The sequence below is a fragment of the Indicator indicator genome, chromosome 3 (assembly GCF_027791375.1).
Source record: "Indicator indicator isolate 239-I01 chromosome 3, UM_Iind_1.1, whole genome shotgun sequence".
Lineage (NCBI taxonomy): Eukaryota > Metazoa > Chordata > Aves > Piciformes > Indicatoridae > Indicator > Indicator indicator.
The window spans coordinates 23555733-23579818 of record NC_072012.1 but is presented as its reverse complement, the minus strand read 5'-3'; the positions used below and the strand labels follow the sequence as shown (position 1 = coordinate 23579818).

Sequence of the window (24086 nt, the reverse complement as noted above, 5' to 3'; positions counted from 1 at the left end):
TTACTCAAGATTCTCCTTCATATTTAGCTGAAATTATTTCTAAGGAAAACAAGAAAAATGCCAGCCACATCAGCAAAGCAACCAGTTAAAAGAATCCAGCAACTTAAATTGTCATTAGACATTAAAAAAAAAAAAAATACCCAACTACAGGAAGATCTTCTGGAGGGGCACAGCATAAGTCCTTGCCTTTTTAGAAGATCCGTTTAAGCTGCCATCAAAGTAAATACGATTTTGACTGCTCATTTATTTGGCATTCATAAATGCCATGTAGATTCACTAACCTCCTATTCACACCCATAGTTGATTTGCACAAAATATTAAGCAGAATGCTTTTCTACTCCTTGTTTGATTCCAAGCACAAGATGTAAGAACCAGTTAAACTGTACAGTCCAGCCCTTATCTCTGCAAACCTCTATCTGATCAAGGAAATGCTTTTTGGCATCTTCTTCACTTTTTCCCACTGTCAGTGCATCCCGGATATACTCAATGTCTTCTTTGCTGGTTAACTGGGGCATTCCAGTCATTAGCATCATGGAGAATAGAATGATCAGCAGGTTTGTGTGATGTCGAAGAGCTAAATAAGCCTTCACGCATACATCCTACAAGACATAAGAATTTTTTGTTAAATGATTGGGGGAACTGACAGGGATGGTGTAAAAATTGCACAAAGCTCTCATGACAAACACTATTCAATCTCTTGAGTACTTCAGAGAGAAAACCCAACAGAGCTATTCACCTGAGCAGAAACGTCCTACAGTATTACTTCATTCATCACTGCACCTTGGGGCAACAAGTACTGTTTTGGTGTACAAACTAAAGGCTCTTTTTAATAATAATGACATTAATTACTCAAGCATAAAATCTTCACTTCATAAAATTTCTGTGGCTGTTAAAAGAGACAGCAATAACTCACTGTCTTCCTTTCCAGTTGGTATGTTCCCATTTAAAGACCATGGCTGGCAAGTGATACTGAATAACAGAGCACCTCCAGGGGACTGTTCTTCATTTTATATATATGTCTATTAACTTTGCAGGGGTGACAGATTATTTAATGCCGATTTTTCAGGCTTGGTTCAGAGAAATTTTTCCAGTTGACAGCTCTAGTTTTTAGGCATGCTGCCTTGCTGCAGGACTCCACTGTTCATGTAGTATCATACTGGATTCCATGAACTATTTTCTTAATAGCTTTTTAACTTCCATACAGAAATAATTTGTGCTTAACAACATAACCTTTAGAAAAATGAAATTTCTGCAGCTTGGAAAAAACACAAAATGCTTTTTAAAAGAATATTTAATGCAAAGCGACTAATACAGAAACTGAAATGATTCTTTCTTATATTATTACTTATTTACTTTTAGAAATATCATCTTAAGGAAGACAATGCAATGAAGGAATCCATCATACGTTAGAAAGTTAAATTTGGCCTACAATGCAGTAATGTAACAAGATGAAAAATATTTCCAAGAAGGTTGTTGCAATTAAAATCGAAGCTGAAGCAATGTCAATTGCTACCCAATTCAACATTCAGTTTTAGCTTTTCAACAAATGTATAGAAACTGTTAAAGAATTCTTAAGATATCCAAATATTTTCATATAAAATTCCACCAAATCTCATCAGCCCTCTAGAACTGTTTATTTTTTACAAGGGTTATGTTGGTTTACTTCCTTAGAAACAGTAAGAAGTGCATAAATAATCTTTAACATCTATCGCTGTTCACATCAGTAACACCAGGACAACCAACCAGACAGGTTAGGAAGATGTTAAGGAAAGATGATGACACGCTGAAGATCAGTCTGTAGGGTTGCTTTTCCCCTATTGCCTAAACTTTTCAAAGAAACAGAATGGTAGAGGTTGGAAAGGACCTCTGGAGATCAACTAGTCCTACCCCCTTGCTAAGGTAGGTTCACTCAACAGGCTGCCCAAGGCTGCATCCAGGTGGGTTTTGAATGTCTCCAGAGAAAGAGACTCTGCAACCTCTCTGGGCAGCCTGTTCCAGTGCTCTGTCACACTCAAAGTAAAGAAATTTTTCCTCATGTTCAGACAGAACTTCCAGTGTTCCAGTTTGCGCCTGCTGCCCCTTGTCCTGTCACTGGGCAACGCTGGAAAGAGTCTAGCCCCATCCTCTTGACACTTGCCCTGCAGATATTTGGAATCATTTATAAGACCCCCTCTCAGTCTTCTCCTCTTCAGGCTAAACTGTCCCAGGTCTCTCAATCTTTCCTTGTAAGAGAGATGCTCCAGTCCCCTAATCATCTTGGCAGCCCTCCAGTAGTTTCTCACTCTATTTCCAAGTAAATTTTATCCTGAAATAAGATCATACTTACAAACTATAATGCTAGTTTAGTTCAAGTGAAGCAGAAGATAAATTGCAATGCTCAAGGCACAATTTACGATAGAAAACACCATCATCTTATCACAGGGATTAGTTTCTCTCCATGACACCAGGGGGAAAATTAAAAAAAAAAAAAAAAAAAAAAGTAATTCTATTATCAACTTCAAACAGAGAAGTCTTGTCACAAGAGTTAGTACATGTTTTGTTCCCCTTGAAAGAGATGAAAGCTCTTTATAGTTATATCAAAGAAGATTCTACATTTCTCTGTGGAGAAACTGCAGGTGTCTGAGACAGAAAAACAATTACACAGTCAAGAACCTGGCATCGCAGCATCTGAAAGGCAGACCTTCCAGGAAGTAAAAAGATTTTTAAAACCCTGTATCTGTCTGTTACAGTTATTTATTCAGACTGGAACTGAATAGAGCTTTGAACTAACATCTTTCAAGAAAACCAATTTTCACACTTCTAAGTGAGGCAGAAAGAACAACAAATAACACATACCTATGTGTCAAGGATATGGAGATGTTTACCATGAGATTGAGAAGAATCCCATAGGCAAAATGAGAGGAGTTGAGGAGAAACCAAAATCCTTTTATTCAACAGACAATAAGGGATCATTATTTTGAGAGCTTGAAACTGTTCCAAGAATTAGGATAGGGCATTTTTATAATATAGTGTCCAAGTTCTATTATATAGGCCATCCCTTCCCTGTACAGTATACTACAAGAAAGTATTTTTTTACTATCACCCTTACTTGAAAATCAAATACATGGGATTTTGTAAACACATGGTATAAAAGAATTTGATTGGTACTGAAAATATAGATCTCTGTATTATCAAAGTTAGCAGAGTAATGAAAAAAATAATTCATTAAATATAATTAATAAAAATGCACTCAAAATGTAATACAAGGACAATTTTAGGCAAGCTAATAATAAGTAGGTGGACAGAGCTCAAAAGATTACAAAGATCTTAGATGAGGGTCTCTCAAGAGTTTCTACAAGTAGGAAGTGAAAGAGTTGTGTGCATAGAGGAGTAAGAGAGTTGCCTGGATTTCAGCCAAAGGCTGGAAATGTCAGCGCATGACAATTACAGCAAGAGAAACCTGGGCAGTACTAAGGCAGCAGAAAAAATCATTGACGGAACAGAAAAATACTTGTCATCTCAGATTGAGTCACGCTTAAATACATTTTTCAAATAGGCCAAAATATCCTCCTCAGGATATGATAAAATATTATCCTTAGGACTAAAAATACTACTTCCTGCTAAGCATTTCTGTGATGTCATTAACAACCTCTTGCCCTGAACTATCATTAAACCATTTTAAGGATCACAAATGGAAAGGGAAGCAAAATTTAGATGAAGAGCTAATAGAAATGAGCTTGATGGCTAGTTCCAGAAAAGCTGTGCGGCGACTGACATCTTTAGAAGTTCATCAATAGCGAACTATACTCTGTTGCACTGAACTTCAATCAAAATTATTTGTCAGTTAGCCTCCTCTGACATCTGCAGTATAAACCATGGCTAACACGTCTGTATGGACTGTATCCAACGAGTGACAGAGAAATAAACATTTTTTAAAAGCAGGTATTTAAAAATATCAGAAACACCAAAGCCTGTAAAAACCAAAGTATTCCTCTGAAGTACAACCTTTTTATGTGTAGATGATGTACAAATTAAACAGAGATGCTCTTAAAAATCAATGAAGGATAAATGCTGAGACTTTTAGAATAATATGCCAATGAGTCAGCAGGCACATTAACTGAATCCCTCAATATTAGGAAACATGATGAAATCAGTCAGCTGAAAAGTGAATCTATAATTTTGTTTATTTTTTGTACTCTGACAATGTAATTAAAATGTGGGTTTTAGAGCAAAATATGGGATGTGTTATTGTTTTACTGTTTAACTTTCTTTTTATTCATCTTTGAGGCAGAAAAGCCTTTTAATGTACTACCTGAACAGCAGTTTATAAAAAGTATCTAATACAGCAGAACTGACATTTTTATTGTTGCCTGTACCTAAATCATCCCACTTAAAATGACCAGGTCACTATCACGGTCCCAATTCACAAAGGTAAAGCACCTTTCATTTCCTTAATGACACTAGCAGAAATTACACTGGCACCATCACAGTATTCCTAAACCATCTGCATTAGTAGGATGGTAGTATTTAGAAGTTTGTACCAGAGCAACAAAATGTGTATTCAGTAAAAATTAGACTGTATGATGAAAGCATGGCTTACTCAAGAGAGACTAAGAACAGGACTGAAATCTCCTATTGCTTTAGGTATCTGGACTGCTGAATTAAAGGTCAGCTTTTCTTTAAATGCTGAATGATGTGTATCTATGAACACATTATCTCACTGCAGACACTTGCAGGTTGCTAGTCTTCCAGTTCTCCATAAACACATGTTCTCATTTTCAACTAGTTTCTGCTTACAGAACCGAGGTCTTCTTTAAAATGACATACTATAGAGTGGCATCTGCACTCCACACTTGCAAATGACTTATGGCTGTAGCAACAGCATCTTTCATGTACACAGCACTGCTCACAGGGTTCTCTGAGACCATGGACTCAGCATCCCCTTCTCATAGCAAAATCCAACCTGCTCTTTAGTCTGTTGAACTACAGGTCCTCTTCATAGCACCTGCACTGTGATAAAGCTAGTCCTTATGCAAAGACTAAAAAATTGGCCCTGGTTCTTTAGTTATTTTTGGAAGTCTGGGCTCAAGGATGACAATTGCCTCATTATTTGCAGTATAATCGGGTATATGTTCAAAGGGACATATTCATTATCTAACAAAAAGAATCTTCAATATGTACTTAGGTTAGAAAACCAGACTCCTTAACAGGATAGAGACTGGCTCATCCTCAGGGAATCCAGAACACCCAAGTCAGGATATTTCTTTGACTCACACTCTGGAAGAGATTTTTTTCTTGTGATACTGTAGGAAACCTGCTTTCTAAATCAGGCACTTATTTAAAGTCCCTAAAGATGAGCACAGGAATAACATCCCAGACACATTTATTTCTGCTCAGCAATGCTCTCAGCCATTTCATTAAACATACTAAAGAGCATTTTGCTTTCCTCCCTTCTTGCCCAAGTCCTACACAAGACTGAAGAACCACAACTGTTTCAGAGGGGCGCAGTTTCAAATAGAAGCTACAATAGAATAGAGTTTTAACCCCATTCTTTTATTTCAGAGTGTTAAGTCCATCCACTTCACAAAACCAGAATCTGACATAGCTTAGGGTCACTGCAGATTTGTATTCAGATGTAGTATTCAATGCCCCAGAACACAAGGGCAGAATCAGGAGGGAACACTACTGGCAAAGTCAGCTATAGAATGCTTTGCACCTGGCTCATGCTATGCAGAAAGCTCTACTTAGTGGTACGAGTCTCCTCTAATTGCACAAATACTGGAGCCTCTGCAATGTATTTTCAATCAAGACAGGAAACAAAAAGGACTGGCTATCTGGTCTGCTGCTAATTGAAGCTTTTCAATGTGGTTTTGTGGGTATTTGAATTCTAGTTCCCATAATCCTACAGACAATTTCTGCCCTTAGCTGGGCCTAAAATATCCCAGAATTGTATCATGATTCAGTAAATTTTATTAACATAATACCCAGCAGCATAGACCTTTGAAAACTAAAGCACTAATGCTCATTTCAGAGGGTAAAAAACATTGTTCAATTGAGTTGCAGCTAGATATTTACTCTTTTACCTGAAATTTATGGAAATGGACACTTGTCTTCTTTCCAGAAGTCCCCATGACAAACAGAAAATCTGGGGTCAGCACAAATGGAACTCTTTCCTTATTAATTCCAAGGAAGCTTTTATAATTTCCAAGAATATGGCCAAAATCAATATGGAAAAGGTTACCTTCATAAAGAGAAGAAGTCACAATTAGGCTCAAATACAATAAACTGCCAAAGATACTTATTACTGTATTTATAGTAATTCCAAAATTTCTTTCTTGGGATATGTATGATCACTTTCTTTCAGCAGAAAAAAAAATCCCTATTTTCTCTTTTTAAAAATAACAATGAAAAAAAAAATCTGTCCTATTGGCAAAGTTAATTCTTATTTATTGTTGTATCACAGCTTTTCAAAAATCAGTCAAGGCAGGTTTGTGCCTCAGATCCCTAACAATCAACCCCCAGTACACCACTACATGGAAAAGGCTTGTGGATTATGTTTCAAATACCCTTGGGATTCTGACACTATCCAGCTTCTTGGCTAATGCCGTTCACTAGAAAATGCTTCTTCAACACAGACCTCCATTACCAATTTCTAAACCACTCTGCACTGTGCAGAATAAGTTTACGTTGTCACCCTCTGGATAACTTTAAGATTGTAGTAGGGTATTGGTTTCTGGGAAAGCCATGAAAACTCCCCTACACCTATATGACTGGAGAGAGCTGTTGCTCTTCAGATTATTACTGTCACTGGCAGCCAAGATATAAGGATAAAAGAGTATGGTTACTTAAAAACACATATTTGTAATAGTGGTTTGTCTATAAAGAAATGTATATCATCAAATTATGTAAAATGATACTTAACAGTGATCTGTAGGCGGAACATCCTTAGATGTTTCAGCATGTCAGACAGTTTGAGTCCTCTCCACCCACTAAATCTGATAATCTCTGCAGACCTCTCAGACTGACGTCCTTTTAGCTTCTGTTGCTCAAGACAGTTCCCAAAGACTCGAAGGCTCTGCTCCTGACCACAACAGAGTAACCTTTCCTTCTCTGTCTCCCTTTCTACTGACCTTTCCTTCATTTTATGCCAATGGACACTAACACTACATTATATTATATATAATTTTGAAATTACAGCGTTTATCTTCTTTTCCTCAAGAACATCTGGTAAATTATTTTTACTGTAGTCTTCAGTTAGCTCACTTCTCTTTATCTCTAGACTTAAATTGTTAAAACCTTAACTGTAATATAATTAATATTAAATAGACGCCTTCTAACAAAGCCCGAAAGTACTTTCTGTCCCTTTGCATTATGTCAAGACAATTATGAAGCAAGACAATTATGAAATTGGAAGTTAATTTCTTTGATCAAACAGATCTCCTCCATATGCACTATTTGTTCTAGGGTCCTTTCTGGGGCTTCCACAGGCAAGTAAAATTAGGGATGAATCAATGTGAAGCTACAGAAAGAATTCCCAAAGTTTGTAATACAAAAAATTATTTGTTCATTCAGGACTGAAGCCATCCCACAGACTTCAGTAGCAAAACAAATACACTCCATGTAAACTTATTTTCTAGGATTTTCTACAATATTATAGAAAGCGATTATGTTCCTTGGAAGTTAAATCAGTCCAGTACCATCTGAATTCTGACAGATACATGGTTTCACTGAACATTGTCAGAACCACATCCACACTTCAGACAAGTGAACAGCTGTCTGCTTTTTTGAAGGCTTTTTGCTTTTAGATCTTAGATCTAGACACTAAAAAGTTTTACATTCTTTGTGCTCAGTTCTTAACAAACTTGTCTTTAGAAGAGACAGATGATAAATATCTAGAGTCTATATGAAGGCCAAAAGGAGTGACAATATATTTTAATGTCACAAAAGGAACTGAACTTGTAAGCAATGCTGACAGAACTGGATTGTGTCTCTTCATTAATTGTTAAAAACATTATTTATTAAAATGAAAGATAAATCTAATGATTTATAGACAGTGTCCACTGCTTCTATGAAATTCTTAAGAAATAACTCACCTGTTTCTGTAATCATAATGTTGTCATTGTGCCTGTCTCCTATTCCAAGTACAAAGGTTGCCACACAGTATCCGGCACAAGAATAAACAAACCTTTCCACAGCTGCCTGAAACTAAAAGAAAAAAATTCTTAAGAGATGTTAAATCCTTCAATGCTAGGAATTAAATTCAGTCATTCTCAAAGTTATATGCTTTTCTGTTGACATGTATCTTATCAACAGTTAGACAAACTGTTTTATAGAACACTCCACTGCACAGTAGAGACTAAGATCACAGCTCTATATTACAGTCACTATACTGTGGGAAACAGGCTCTATCCTATAGCACAAATAAAGTAAGCATACAGTTGTCTATGCTTTGTGAGAAAAAAAAACCTGTCAGCTCTAGTAGGTCAAGGGATCTACCTAAGTAAAGAGTTGAAAGTGCCCAAACCCTGCATTTAAATCCTCTAAACCCACATACCCTTTCAGTATTCTTAGAAGCCCTTTCAATCTGCTCCTCATGTATCACTTCTAATCATGACTGACAAAGAAGTAATTTCTAAAGCATCTTGTTTTTCAGGAGCTCAGCTGCCAGCAGGATACTAAAGGCTGTTTCATGGACACCCGTAGCTGAATACAGGGGAAATGAATGGATTCTCCAGACTCATGTAAGTAACACAAACACAACCATATGGGTTCTGTACTCTTGAATTAGTTGGGTGCATTTGAAAATCCCACTTAAAATTCAAAGAACTCACCTTCTCTTCAATCATGCATTTTTCCTTGAGCCACTGGTTTAGTATTTCATCCTTAAATGCGCCAGTATTGCCAACTGTACTCTGTTGAATTTTGGCAATTGTTGTAGCATCTTTCACAATTTCTATCATTCCTAGAGAAAACAAGGAATATGTCAGAAAAAAGTTATTAAATGTATATCAATGCATATTAAAATATGCAAAATTAAATTTAAACCTTTTTTTTTAAATGAACTATGAAACTTCATAGGTTGTCAGTAGAAATTTATTTTATAAGAAACAGAGTTTCTTTTTCACTCCCAGCTGAAACGAGCCAGAGCTCATGACGAGCCTGGCATCCTAAACTCCTCCATGAGAATGTAAAATCTTAGAAAATGGAAGGAATCACATGATGAGAGGGGACCCTCTGTGTAAGGCTTTTCCCAAGGAGAAGAACTACTTCCTATCCTGATCCCTTGCCGAAGCTCACATTCCCAACAGCTTCTCTCCAATTTCAAAAATCTGAGGAGCTGAAGAGAAGCTGCAGTGTTGCAGCAGCCTAGGGATGTGAGTTTTGCCAGAGCTGTGACAAAGCTGGCCTTCCTACAGTAAATCAAATTGAAGTGTAAGCATGCATACACACAGCAAGGTTCAGAAATACACAGTGAGGTACCGCAGTGGGATTGCTGGTGGTCCAAAGGTCAGTCCCTAATCTGAACTGATCCTTGTAAAGGCAAATAAGCACATCACAGCAATATAGTGCAGAAACTTTAGACTCCATGGCATGCAATGAAGGAGATGCTAGAAGGAAAAGAAGAAACAGAGGCTACAATACAACTCTGCACTGTAGCTGAGACTAGCAAATGCACTCTGTCCCTGTACCAGGCATACTGGTATGGGGGAAAGACAGATTATAGCTGAACTTATTTGGTAGTTTGAAATAATATGTTTTCTTCCTCTGGTTCAAGCTCAACAGCATCTTCTAGGTAAAAGCCTAGTTTCACCTCCAGCTCCAAGCAAGCAAACAAACAAAAATATCCAATTTTTCCAAAGTGATTTAAAGCAGTCTCTGATTCAGTTTCGACACTCTTGCTGAAATTACGGATTTCTACCTATTCACAGTCCTATGCTTTTCCAATTATTGAATTATGTGCAAATTTTTCAGTAACAGGGTAGCAGCTCAGTAATCTCTTCCTGTCCTTCCTTTTGCATGTGGTTAAATTCATGGCTGAATACTGCTTGGAGGCTTTTCTTCTGTCTTGAGAGTGGCCTGAGTTTGTTTGCAATAAAACTGTTACAGAAGTAAGACCTCCAAAACCCACAAACACCACCAAATAAAAAAGCTCTGCATTTTGGTGTGAGCTTGTCAAGCTATTGTTTTCCTCCTGGGAATGAGCTCCAAATCACATTCCAGCTGTTGAAAAGGCGTCTGCTTGTGCTCACCAACCTCCCTCTACTGGCCAAAAGCTCCCTGGCACCAGGGGAGAGAACTGTTGCAGGAGGTATCTTCTGCTTCTCCTTGCATTTAAAACTTCTTCCAGCATAGTTACGTCGATCAGCAGTGTGAAAAGTCCCCAGATTTTAAAGCAGCTGCAAATGGAAATCCTTTACTGACCATTCTCCACTGCACTGCCAAAAGTGTGGTATAAAACCATTCTTATTCTGCCCAATACTTTAAAGGTACCATGACAAAAATTTTATCTGCTAGAACAGTATATCTCTGCTGACAAATCCTTCTAAATACAGACGTGCCTCCAAGTAGGTATGGCTTCTGTAATTGGTATCAAGGATCTCAGTTGGGCTCTGTTCAGCTGGGTGGAAGTGCAGCAGTAAATGCATGCACTATGCTATGTGTCTCTGGGGATCTGCAGTACTAAAGCAGGTGACTCATATTAAGTGCTAGCTTTGACTTCTTAAATTTGGCAATGATGTGGCATAATAAGTAGTGATAATTGCCTTGCAGAGTTGGGAACATATGGCCACGTCAAAGGGAGAGAGAATAGGGTTTAATCTTTTAGCAGTTATACACAGAAGAGAAAGTTCCTCCTACAGAGGTTTGTTTGGCAGCAGCAGTGGAGAGGACGAATGTTTCCAAAACTGCATACTGCACTGAATGCAGATGTCTTCACAGGCTGAGAAACCTCTACACAGAATGGGATGCCAGCCCCAGGTGTAAGATACTTGGTCATTTCCCTGTGTTCCTTGTAGAATGGGCTACTGTCCTCCTTCTGTCAAACCACAGAGACCGCCTCAAAGTCCATGGAATTATTACAAGGGAGGGAAGAAAAAGGTTGGAAGAAGGCCACATATGAATATTGTGAAAAAACATTTGCATGCCACTACTTTTTGGGTTTATTCCAAACAAGTACAAGCTCTACATCAGTGTCCCACATTGGACATTACTAATTTTGGCTGCAAGTATTCTCAGCAAATGGAACAGAAGTGTTTGCGTGATCAATTATGCCCCTGCCCTGGTGCTTACATCTCCCCCATGCATGTAGGAAAAATAAGCAATTATTTCCTTGAGATAAAAGAATGAGGAGTCACTTAACAATTCATGAAAGAATAATGAAGTCTGTAACATAAATATAAGAATCCTAGAATGACTGGCAGAATTCCCCCACCTTTCTCCATTATTCCAATATATCACATTGTCTGAAGATTATTTTAAACAAAACTAAATTAAATCCTAAAAATCTCTCTAAAATATTAGGTTCATTATAACACACCTAAAGGAGAGGAAAAATGCCAACCCTCCTTATATTTACAGTTAATTAGCATTTCTATATGTATATATATATAATATTTCTTTTATTATTAGAATTCTATCTATACAATTTATTTAATTTAAAACCAGTTGTATTAGGAGAAACTATTGTGTCACACTACCAAGTATTTTATCAGTAAGTTTGAGTTTTCTGCATTGCTGAGATATCTTGAATTCAAAAGGAAGAAAAATAAAAAAATTATGTAGCAATGGATTTTAGAGAGGAAGTACATTACAGATATATATTTTAAAAGATCTTAATTCTACTGGGGCTGAGTTTATTATTTTTAAATCCATAAAGGAAATTCTATTGCTGAAAAAGAAAAAAAAAAGATCATGGGAGACACATAGAATGTTTGTATTATCATTATTTTATCAATCCATGCAGTTATTGTCATACTGCAAGCTACATCAATGACAGGAATGAACAAACTTGCTAATTTTTACACACGTTCAAGCTTTAAGTAAATGGCAGAGCTGTACTTGTTAATTTGTCTCACCGACTCACTGTTTACACCAGCCAAAGCATTTTTTTCAGCACAACTGCTTCTTTTAGGCATGGCCAATTTTTCTACACTGAGGAGTCTTTCCTCCAGCCAATCATTCATAAACTGGTCAGCAAAATTTGCTCTACAGTTAGTTCTGTGTTATCTGGATATTAGGAAACTGTGCAATGTGGATGTGCTAGGCTACATAATATATGCAAATACAACCACAAAGAGACAGTTTGGAGCCATCAAGACATATAAATTATACATCAGTTTGGCATTTCAGGATGTAATTGTACTCTTCCAGAGCTGATCAGGTTGCTCTGCACAACATCACACAGTTCTCCAGCAGCTTTGTAAATAACTACTTGACTTCTCCAACTGTGAAATGTGGAAAATAGATCACCTGTGCTGCAGGAACTAATGTCCACTTAGAAATACTGCCTGAGCGTTATGTTGAGTAATGCTGTTGCAGCTGTGTAGTACAGGGCATGAAGCTCTAGGTCAGAAAAACCCCAAACATAAATGTTTTGCTATTTTAACTCTTTTCTCTATTTTATTTTTACCCACACATTAAAACACATCTTTAGGAAGTGCACTCACTTTTACTGCATTTTTTATCAAATATGATTATTAAAGAGAAACTTGCAGCAGAACTCTAGCGGTTGGACTTGCACAGGCATCAGTCAGTTAAGCTGGCACAGCAGTTGAAGGATACCCATCAGAAGGGGCAGAAACCATTGCTAAGATGCAACTGAGGGTTGCTGACAGGAAGCGTAATGACCTCACAGTGCATACTAGGAAACCTCTCCTACATGCAACATCTGTAACTATGGTATTTTGAACGTCTAATCGTAGCAAGCATGATCACCTACCTATTTTGTTCCCTGTAGAAATACAACCATATGGTAACAAACAGAGGTCCAAGGATTCTGCTTCCCAAATGGATTCCATAATTCGAAGAATCTAGTAAAACCAAAGATATATGCTAAATTATTTCAGATTATTTGGACATTACTTATTACTCACACAACCAACATTACCCAGACTTCTGCGATGGGGGTAAAGTTACTTAGCTATTTTACAGATTAAGAGGTAAATACAAGAAATGTAAAGCCATTCAAGATTATCAGTTACAGAAGCAGGGTTTCCTCATCTGTCCTCTGCCCAGGCAATCTCTACTGCTTTATAAAATACTAACAAATATATTGTATGATTTCTACATGAACTGAGATTGAATGAATTAGCAAGTACGTCCATATTTTCTCCATAAATATCCCCCCAAAGTGCTAACAAAGCAGTTTGTCGGAACAGTAACTGAAATATTACTAGAACAATGCTACCTACCACTTTCTTTTTCATTTGTAACTTTACCTATTGCATAAATAAACTACAAAAATGCCTAATCAGAAAAACAGACCATCTTGCACTAAATAACACTCCTTCTCTAGAACACAAAAACCTGAAGTATGTATGGCATATAGCAGGAGAAAACAGGGTAACAATATGTACTGCATATGACTGGGATGTAAGCTAATTTTCTTCAGAGCAGCTGGTACGGTGGTGTGGTTTAGGCTGGTGACCAAAGTGATGTTCCACCTATTGCTGAACAGTGTTTGCAGGGTGTCAAGTTTGCCCCTGTTTCTTACTCTGCCCCACTGTGACTACTGTGGGAATGCTCAAGAGGCTGGGAGGGATCACAAGCAGGCAGATGACCTGAATCAGCTGAAGAAACAGTCTACAGTCTATGCTGAATAACATGCTCAGCAACAAAACAGAGAGGAAGGGCATTAGGTAGGTTAACAATCTTTTGCACAGGAACTGGCTGGGCATTGGTCTACCCATGGGATGTGGTGAGTGACTGCCTTCGCATTACTTGTTTTGTTTCTTTCTCTCTTCTTCTACTTCTCCTTTGCTTATTAAATATTTTTTTATCTTAACCCACAATTGGGTATTTTTGCTTTTCCTTTCCTTTTCCCCATCCCACCAGGGTTAACCCACAACACAGTAATATAAAAAAGAGCAATACAAGAAAGAAGATGCAGTTTTTATGTCAACCTTGCCTTACACAGTTTAAAAAAACAAAAGATAATCCCCTGGGCAGCCTAATCTAGTTGGAGGTGTCCCTGCTCACTGCAGCAGGGGTTGGACAAGATAACCTTTGAGAGTCCCCTCCAACGTAATGCAATCTCTGAATCTGTGAATTTTATATGGAAACTAAAGATAAGGTATGCATACTTCTAGTAAGTAAAGTAAAAATATTTTAAAATACTCATGTTAGCTATCATACCTGTAAAATAAGCATGTCCTGACGGAGGTCATCTCCATGTTTGAAGATTATGCCTATGGTTTCATTTGACAGAGCTGTTGGATCTGCACATTTAAACTCAAGCCAGAGGGGCTTCTTCTTAGATGCCATTACTTTACATTTTTCTATCTGTGAAAGACACATTTTGCTAGCCATCAACACAGCATCAATATGCAACATCAACACAACTTACCTTTTTACACACCAGCTGCAGAATAGTTTACCGACTTCCAATTAGTTACACCACAAGAAACACACACTTAAAGCACATGGAAGGAATGGTATTCTCTTGTCACTAAAATCCTCACTGAACCTTCACAACCTTTAACCCTATCCATGATAAAGGCAAAAACATGTCTTGACTCCTTGAAACTGCACTTAGCTTGTAAATCTGCTTTAGACCAAAAACTCCCCACATTTTAAACTAGAAAAAAAGAGAAAAATGGCAAATAACAGAGCCTCACAACAACACTTTAACAGGTGCTTTGCAAAAACAGATCATTCTCCAGTGCTATTTATCGCATCACCTACCCCTGCGACTTCTAGCAATATTTGCTAACATCTGCCTAAACCTCCCCTGGCGCAGCTTGAAACCATTTCCTGTAGTCCTGTTGCTTGACTGAGGAGAAGAGGCAATTAATGATTAGGATTTTATGGGTTGCTGCATGTTTTCAGTGTTTGGTCACATGTCATTATACCTAAAAGTAATGCTGATAGCTTTGAATACAAAAGTTTACTGAGTTCATGAAGTGTCATCATATTCACAGTGAAAAAAGACTTTTAAGCAATTTAGTAGAAATTTTTTATACAAGGCATGTATTTTCAAATAGGAGAGTTTATTCAAAAACTCAGAAGATACTTACCACTAGGGCTCCTGCTCTTAGCCCAGGATCATATGGAACTCTAAAACTTTCTGGAAGTTTGCTGCTCTGCAGTTTTTCAAGCTTTTGTCTCAGCTGTGCAATAACTGCAATTACAAGTGAAAAAACACAACAAACCCAAAAGTTGGAAGGTAAAAAAAAGTTACCAGTAATCAAACTTGCTAAGCGTAATGATTTAGCTAAAATCCTCCTCCATTTAGCTTCTTTTTTAAATTGCTTTCCTGAGGCATCTCCTGATTTGAGGAATGGAGAGAGATTCTTTAATTCACTCTATTAATGCTCTGGGCTGTTTCAGGTAGCTAAAATCTTCAAGCACCTCACAAGTCATGTGCCATCCACACAATGTTAGAAGCACTGTGGTGTGCTTGGTGTTCTGAAGACTTGAGATACATTGAAATGTCACGTCACCTTTAATTTAAGAACAAAACACAGCACAACATAACATACCAAAAACTAGTTTGCTCTTATAACTGCCAAGGAAACATTGAGCTATCTACCCAAAGGAGCAGGAATTTAAAAAGCACCTCACATTTTTCAGTATTATTTTGACCCACTGCATTGCCCTTGCTGATAGATTCATGGCTTTTGTATTTTTGGAGTCAACTACACTGTAATCATAAGGACTTCAATTACAGAGGTACTGAGAATTTCCTCTCCTCTAAAAACTGTTTTCATAGTTCAGCCTTGTTAAATCACGTGTTCATTAAGAAGAAATTTCACTGTATGTCTATACAAACAAGAATTTTCACATCCCTGGAAGTAACCCAAAGTATTCTGTGATTCTATGTTCATAACTCAATCTTTTCATTCATAAAACCTCTAGCTTCTGAGTCTTCATCTCAGAACAGTGTGCATTATATTATATATGATGCACTCTGTTCATCTCAGCTAGCAGGTGTTCGCAGAATAAGCAATACACTAAGTAATACTCTCAGTTAGGACTAAGACCTGAATACTGTTCTAAAAGAAATTGCAGATACACAGCAGAAACTGCATACATATGCTCAATTAATTTTGGAGATAATAATTAAAGAACAAAAAAGCAATTGTAATGAGAAAGCTAGACATGGACCTGGATACTTGATACATAAAATCTAAAATACAATTGTAGAAGGGTTTGAGTTGGAAGGGATCTTTAAAGGTCATCATGTCCTACTGCCACTCAATAAGCATGGATATCATCAACTAGATCAGGCTGCTCAAAGGGATGGGGCATCTACCACCTCTCTGGGCAACCTGTTCCAGTGTTTTACCAGGATCATTGTAAAAAATGCCTCCCTTAAATCGAGCTTGAATCTACCTTCTTTTAGTTTAGAACCATTACTCCCTGTCCTATCACTACAGACCCTATTAAAAAGTTTGTCGCCGTTTTTCTTATAAGCCATTTTTACTTAAATGCCAGAATAAGGTCTCCCCAGAGCATCTTCCAGGCTGAACTGCCCCAACTCTTAAGTTTTTCTTCAGAGGAGAAGCATTCCAGCCCTCAGACCATTTTCATGGTCCTCCTCAACAGGTCCATATCTTTACTGTGCTGAGGACTCCAAAGATGGACACAATTGGGGTCCTGGTGGGGTCTCATCAGAGCAACCTTCTGGCCAGGCTTCTTTTGATGCAGCCCAGGATATGATTGGTGTTCTGAGCTACAAGAGCCCATTGCCAGCTCATGTCCAGAAAACAAAGACATTTCAAAAGTTGCTATGAAATTAAGAAAGTCCAGCTAAAAGAATTACCTGAGAATTCACAGAACACAAATGTTAACACTTACCCTAAAGGCTTTTAGAAAAGAACTACGTAAAGGTTTTAGAAAAGGTGGTGACCACTGTGGTTAAGAAGTAAAAAAATCTGACAGCAAGATATAGCAGCCAATAAGTGGACTTTATCAAAGTTTGTAATTATAAACTTTGTGATTATAAAGATACATTAAAAACAGACAAACAAACAAAACCAACAAAGAACAAAATTAACCAAAATATCTGTAGGTTGTAGTAACTGGGGTCATGAAACAGCTTTCTAAAATGTAACTATTGATTCCCTAGACAAATCTAATTTGATTTCAGTAAATCTCCTTGTTGTAATGTAATATAATTTGAAAATTGTATGCCAACCAATTGAAGCTAGTTAAGATTAGGAATTAAATTATTTTATAATACAAGTGAAGGCACTTGCTAAAACAATTCCAAGTTTATCTGTCTTAAGAAAGAAAATACAATCCATTTTAAGGGAAGAAACAGCTGCATTCTTGGGAGAGAAATTATTTAACAGAGTGGTGATGAAAGCAGACAAACCTGTACAATTATAGATACATATATATATGTACTAGTACGATCTCAAGAATTTATTATTACTCTCTAAGTTCAAATATAAGCAAAGAGATGAGAATCATAGAATCACAGAATGGTACGGATTGGAAGAGACCTCTGGAGCTCATCTAGCTCAATGCTCCTGCTAAAGCAGGTTTGCCCAGATCAGGCTGCACAGGAACACGTCCAGGTGGGTTTTAAAAGTCTCCAAAGAAGGAGACTCCACAACCTCTCTGGAGGTTGTGTTCCAACACACTCAAAGTAATAGAATTTTCTCCTTTAAGTTCAAGTGTAATCCCCTGTGTTCTAGTTTGCACTCACTGCCCCTTGTAGTTGGACACCACTGAGAGGACCCCAGACCCATCCTCAGGATCTCCACTCCTTAGGTATTTATATGCATTTATAATGTCTCCTTTCAGTTTTCCAGGCTAAAGAGACCCAGGTCATTTAGCCTCTCCTCATCAAAGAGATGACTGCATGAAAAATGAAAGAAACAGTTTGATGGCATGACTGTTACTGGACCATACAGGAAAGAAGTGATTCTTTTTAAAGACCACAAATAATGGAGGAAGAAAACTATATGCAAGAAGTACATGAGGCTGCATAACAGAATTAAATTAAACAGTTTGAAACGTTTGAACTGAAAATATAAACCACTTATAAACATTAGAAATTACTGGGAAAAAAAAAAAAACACCAATAAGCTAAAGAAGCCATTTTAGAATATTCATTTTTTATAATGTAGGAAGTGAAAGGTGCCTGTAGGAAAAATCATATCCTTAATAATCTCAGAATAAATTAAATTAGATATAGCATTAGTAGGGCATTTCACAGTTTCAGGAAGCCTTATTCAGTGAAAATGTCAATTATATAAGTAATTTTTCAGTGTTCTGCTGTATGCTACATACAAAGATTCTTTAAATTCAAACCTGGTGGGTGGTAATGTGATTGCTTTCTCTTGAAACTTCTCTTCTCTGCCCACACATCCTTCAAAGATAATGTATTATGGAAACCACTGCTGTTACAGGCATGTACATCTGCAAGGCTGTAAAGTTTCTTTTCAAGACATGGGATTATGACCAATTATATTTAGATTACAGAAAATTTTAAGATAAATCTGAGAAACTTGTTTGGAAAGACTGTTTTTCATGGGGATTCAGCAAGTCCCCTAAGTCAAGCCATATGGTAATGTAACTGGTATAACATCATATTATGAAGAATAAATGCATATTTCCTTCAAATTTCTTTTAAAACACCACACCTGCTCCTGCATAACTAGAGTGGAAAAGCTTCCTGAAACTAAGCACTTTCTATCCAGAATACCAAGCTAAACATGCAGGAATAGCTGGTCTCTACAGCTTTTAGAATTTGAATATTGTCGTACGTGTTCTCATGCTTACTCCCAACACCAGGTAACAGGAATGATGACAAACAAGTTTTTGAGCAAGTTGGGAAAAATAAAGGCAGGCAAAACCCAAAGGCAAACAGGCACTGCCTAACTCTACTGTGGCATCTAAAGCAGTGCTTACAAGAACTAGAAATAACAATACCACATCTGTGTCTCACAGGACTCCTATTCAGCACATCACAATAACGCAAAGATGTGCTCTGTATATTCACTGCTGATTGACCATGGCATAGGACTCCTCCCTGGTCTTCTTGCCAAGTCTTTTAGTGACAGCTTAGAGTAAGGCCATGTTCCTTGGCAAGGGCCACTTTTTCCCTCTTTATTTCCAGTTAATATTTGTGTTCTGGGTTGTTTCCTTCTTCAGCACTGGAATTCAGCTAAGGGTTATGTACAAGAACTTACCTGTTTCTCAGCTGCAAGGTGTGAGGTTCAAGAAGATAAGCTAAAGCACGGGAAAGTACTGGGTGTCTATAACATTGATATTTTTCCCCCCTTATGGCGGAATGACAAACAAATGTATTATTGGTTCAATCACTATTAACTTACACTGGCATTTTAAAACAAGTAGTAATGATGGCCTTTGATAGTAATTTATCCATTCATTTTCCAAACAAACAACACAATCTGCTGCCTAGATATTCACACTCAAAGAGAAATAAAAAAATATTACAAAGAAATGCCTGCTAGCACATACCTTGACAAGTGACATCATACTTCTCTGCAGAAACTGATTTTATCTCCATTGTGACTTTATGCAGCAATTCAATTACTTGAACCTGCTTCATGAAATCATGTAGCATTGCTTTTCCACAGCCCCTAAGATAGGCTTCTAGGATGACTGCAAACCTCTGCTGGTAATGCATGGACTGGGCAATCTCACTTCTTAAGAACCAAAACAAGAAGTGACCAATTCTTTTGTTCTAGAGGTAAAGAAAAATACTGTAATTTCTTGACAAAGGGTTTTAATAATGCCAGTAATTTTTGTGTAAATTGGCTTTATTGTGAAGTACTTACTCTCAAACCACGTTTTAGCAGAAATCTGGCTAATGCGCTGTCATGATATGGCTCAAATTTCACAGCCTGAGTAATGAGAACAGAGAAGACATATTAGTAACAGATTAAAGATGCCATTGCACTTATACTTCACCAATGACATCCAGAGAACACACTGCTGCAGGAGTAGAAAATGTATAACAAAGTCTTTCAAGAAAACTCCTATATTAATGAAGTACAATTAAGAGGAATATTTCACCAGAGCTTTTTATTTTTCTAAATGACTGTGTGAGCACAGAAGCATTTATTCTCAATCCAATAGCCCCTCCCCTCCACCAAAGCCCACAGATATTTTCAAGATACTGCCAAAAAAAAAAAGAGTGGAAAGAAAAGGTTAATATTTTTTCTGAAGTGTCATGATTGGAATTTTTTTGCTGTCTACCAGAAAGCAATCATGCTTCCAGATAGTGGGCTGTACCATGGAACTTGTCCACTTCAAAAGTGGTTTTAGTCCCAGCAAGTTCTTCACCAGTTAAGGGGCAATTAAGTTTATAGGAGGTTTGTATTAAGATTAATGGTGGAAAAATGTATACATGTATACCTGCCAGGGTGAGAAAAGAGATGATTTTATGATACAATTTTATGATACAGTAATTTAATTTACTGTTAGAGAGATTTATTATTTTTAAAACTCTCCAGATTTGTATTTCCTGGAAAGAAATAATTTCAAAAACAAACAGAAAAAAAAACCAGTATTTGCCCCATTCTCTCAGACACTTTGATATCAACCAATCACCATCCCAAATTCCTTATTTGGATACCAAAGTGCATAAAATTGCTCAGCTACGTGTAGACACCAAAAACTCACAAGCCAAGCATATACATAGCAACAGCTATGTGGGAGGCCCAATGAGGTAACTGCAGCGATTCCTTTGGTTAATGTAGAAGTGCATAAATTCTGCCTCGGGAGCCTAATCTTCAGGCAAGCAAAGACAAGGCTAAAAAGGGTTTGTTTAAAGCATTACTGATGCACAGCAACACTTGAAATACTAACTTTACTTTCCTGGGAACCTGGGCTCTCTCTGAACCTGGAGAGATTAAAAGCCCCATCCCACAGTTTCTCCTGCTGCAGCATTTCCTTTAAAAAAACAAGAATGCCAATTTTGTCCTCTGAGTCTTTGAAAAAATTATTTCCTGCTCTGCAGGGCAATAGCATTTATGCATGAACCAGAGTCCTGTGCGGTGTGGGAAAGCTGGGTCTCCTTGCTTCAGGGGATGTGCTCACCAGGAAGAACTGCAGGGAAGAACCTCCCATCAGCCATCAGATATGACTTGGCCTCTGACAGGCTGTCCAGCTCCAGCACCATGATGCAAAGAAGCAAACCAACCAATTTTCTTGTATAACTGACATAACCTTCCCAACACTTTGTTTAGCAGATCCACACACAAAGCACTTTAAACTGATACAGCAGTGATTTACTGCAATTAAAACCACAGTCCTAGAATTAATTAATCTTATTATGGAGTCTGAGCAATCCTTTATTTACTTTTTAATACTTTCTGGAAGCTTCCAGAAAAATTTGGTCCCCTTACTAGTTCAAGATTGAAGTCATTGCAACGAACTATGTATCTACAGTTATTCTTTAACTAAAACCCAATGCTGGATTTTTCTTCAGGCCTTGCCTGCATCAATATGTCTTTACTTTCTGTCTGTCTACAATCTTTCCAAAATACTGGTAAACCCAGTCAACCATTCTGCAGGGCTCTGTGATTCAGACCTGAACAGGATTAGAGACAGCACAGTTATGATTTGTCCCCATCATAGCTATGCTACTGTTGACAATTTCCAGATTGCAAGAAACCAATTTTAAGACACAAGGCAACAGTAACATGAAAATAACAACACAGGCAATAGGTGATTGTAGAAAGTGTGGTTTGGGTTGATTTGGTTACTACCACCGCTTTGACTAAATGCTGACGACTTCAAAACTAGAGTTTCCTAACTCTATGATGGGAATGATGGGGTGATGGGGTAATGCAAATATTCCTGGAAGGCAGAGTTCAAGAATGCAAATACACTTTACCTGCACAAGCTGTAAAAGATAATGAAGAACATCATCATCTTCTAAACTTTCCAGTTTTTGAACTGCCATTGCTCTGACATTTTCATCTGAAAAGTTACAGTCCAGAAGTTGCATTGTGAGTCCAACATCTAAAGTGCTTTGATCCCAAACTTCCTTTTTAGCTAGCAACTGGTATGTTTTGGCGACTATTTCTTGCTGTCCCCATTTCACAGAGCTAAGCAGCTTAGGATAGGCCTTGGGGTGCTTTATGCTTTCATATCTAAAGTGCCACAACAGTTCTTTGTCTTCAGGAGAAAGTGGATTAAGTGGGTCAGTTGCTATGATCTCTTCGAGTTGCTTGCGAAGCTGGTTGGGCATTTCCGCTCGTGTCCTATCCCCTTGAGAGTCTGATGTTATTCTGTGCTTGGGCAAGGCAACTGGGTGACAATATTTATCCAGCACAATGGAGATAGCCATAGAGTTTTCTTTATCTGGGTTAGTTGCTGATGTGAGCTTGTCTGCATTGATACTTCCTTGTTCTTCCCCCTTGCCTGGAATTTTCCACATATGGAGCACATACTCCCCACTTCGTAGCAGGAAGCGGTGATCTATCAACAAAATATTTACATAATAAAGAAGCTGAGTTTTGCATTTTGAATCAGAGTTGGGAGATTCATGTGACTGAAGGTTTGTCTTTGTGGACAGTCCCTGTGCTTTGCCACAATATATTTGAAGATTGAGGAGTGCTCCTTTAGGCAAATCCTTTATTTTGGTATCAAATTCCAGCCAAATATTCCACACAACCTCCTCAGTAAAAGGCTTTGATGAAGTCCTCCTCTGTGACAGAAGCTGTTGCCCATGTTGAATGTTAGCCTCTACAAACACAGTGAGATCAGTATTTCTTGGTAAAACTGGGATATCAATACCAATTATTTTCACCCTAAATTTCCTATTACAATCCCACAAAGAGATAGTAAAGACTCTTTCATGATCTTTTCCATCTATTGTCAATTGTTCATGGTACCCAGTAACTCCTGTACAGTCATCCACCAAAGGCCACTCTTCCTTCTGAACCTCATCCTCATTTGGGTCAGGGGGATTGTCTAAGACAAGGTGGATTTCTTCCCCATTCTTAAGGCATTGTCTTATCCACTGAAAATCTTTGATTCGTGTTTCTCCAGTAATGTACTCATCTCTGCCACAAATCCTGAGAACAAAATCCATTTCACTATGATCTTCAGGAATGTCCATCAAAGACTTTTTTTTTGCCATTTTTGTGAAAAAGCTCTGGAGAATCATCTCTGGAGTGTCATCTATTGACACTTTAATTTTTTGGCTAGTTGTTCCCCTATGTATGATTATGAAAATGCTATTATTAGTGATTTTTTTAAACAAATATTCTGGGAGTGGTTTAGATGTAGTCCATGGATGCATAGCATACAATTTAGGATCTCTACAGGCTACCTCTATCATTCGTGGAGTGACTAATCTGCGACGGGTAAATTCTAGCTCATCATCATGCACATTGCTTACATCAGTAACATCATAGCCAATTAAATCATTAAGTTGCTGCTGAAATTCCTGGACTTCTTCTGATGGTTTTTGTTTCTGGACAACATAGATCTTGCCTACCTTTTTCTGTAACACTTTCCAGTACAGTATGCAGTCCAATGTCTGTAATAATTGATGTTTATCATAAATTTCATACCACTGTCCTTTCTTTTGATACTGCAGAATAAATTGATCCGGGGTGAATGCATGGTAGAAATCTGTGGCTTGACTCATCTCTATTGCACGCATCCAAATCTGTGCTTTCATTTGCTCAACTGTACAGTTGCCAGCTATTTCAAGTAATATAATTTCTGGTACTTTAGTATGTTTATTGCTTGTAGGTAAAATGAACTCAATAGATATCAGTTCCATTGATGATAAATTACTTGATGTACAATGAGGTTTCATTCTTCTTCTCCTTCGTTTGTTTTCCTCTCTCATAACAACAGGCTGTTCATAATCCCCCAACTCCATGCCAGAAGAAATCTAGCAAAACACACATATATTTGGTTACTTTCTCATTTACATTTTTCTTTACTCT

The 24086-nt window shown here is 37.5% G+C and overlaps 1 protein-coding gene across 1 annotated transcript; it reads right to left on the bottom strand.

The window, feature by feature from the left end:
* Positions 1-256: 256 nt before the first annotated feature.
* PIK3CG (phosphatidylinositol-4,5-bisphosphate 3-kinase catalytic subunit gamma) lies at positions 257-24019 on the bottom strand. Its single transcript, XM_054399620.1, has 10 exons — positions 22016-24019; positions 19953-20018; positions 19633-19858; positions 15213-15316; positions 14332-14478; positions 12917-13007; positions 8811-8941; positions 8073-8184; positions 6063-6220; positions 257-599 (listed from the first exon to the last, which is right to left on the bottom strand). Exons 1-10 carry the CDS (start codon positions 24017-24019, stop codon positions 318-320), a joined length of 3321 nt encoding a protein of 1106 aa, XP_054255595.1. The 3' UTR covers positions 257-317.
* Between the last annotated feature and the right edge of the window lie 67 nt (positions 24020-24086).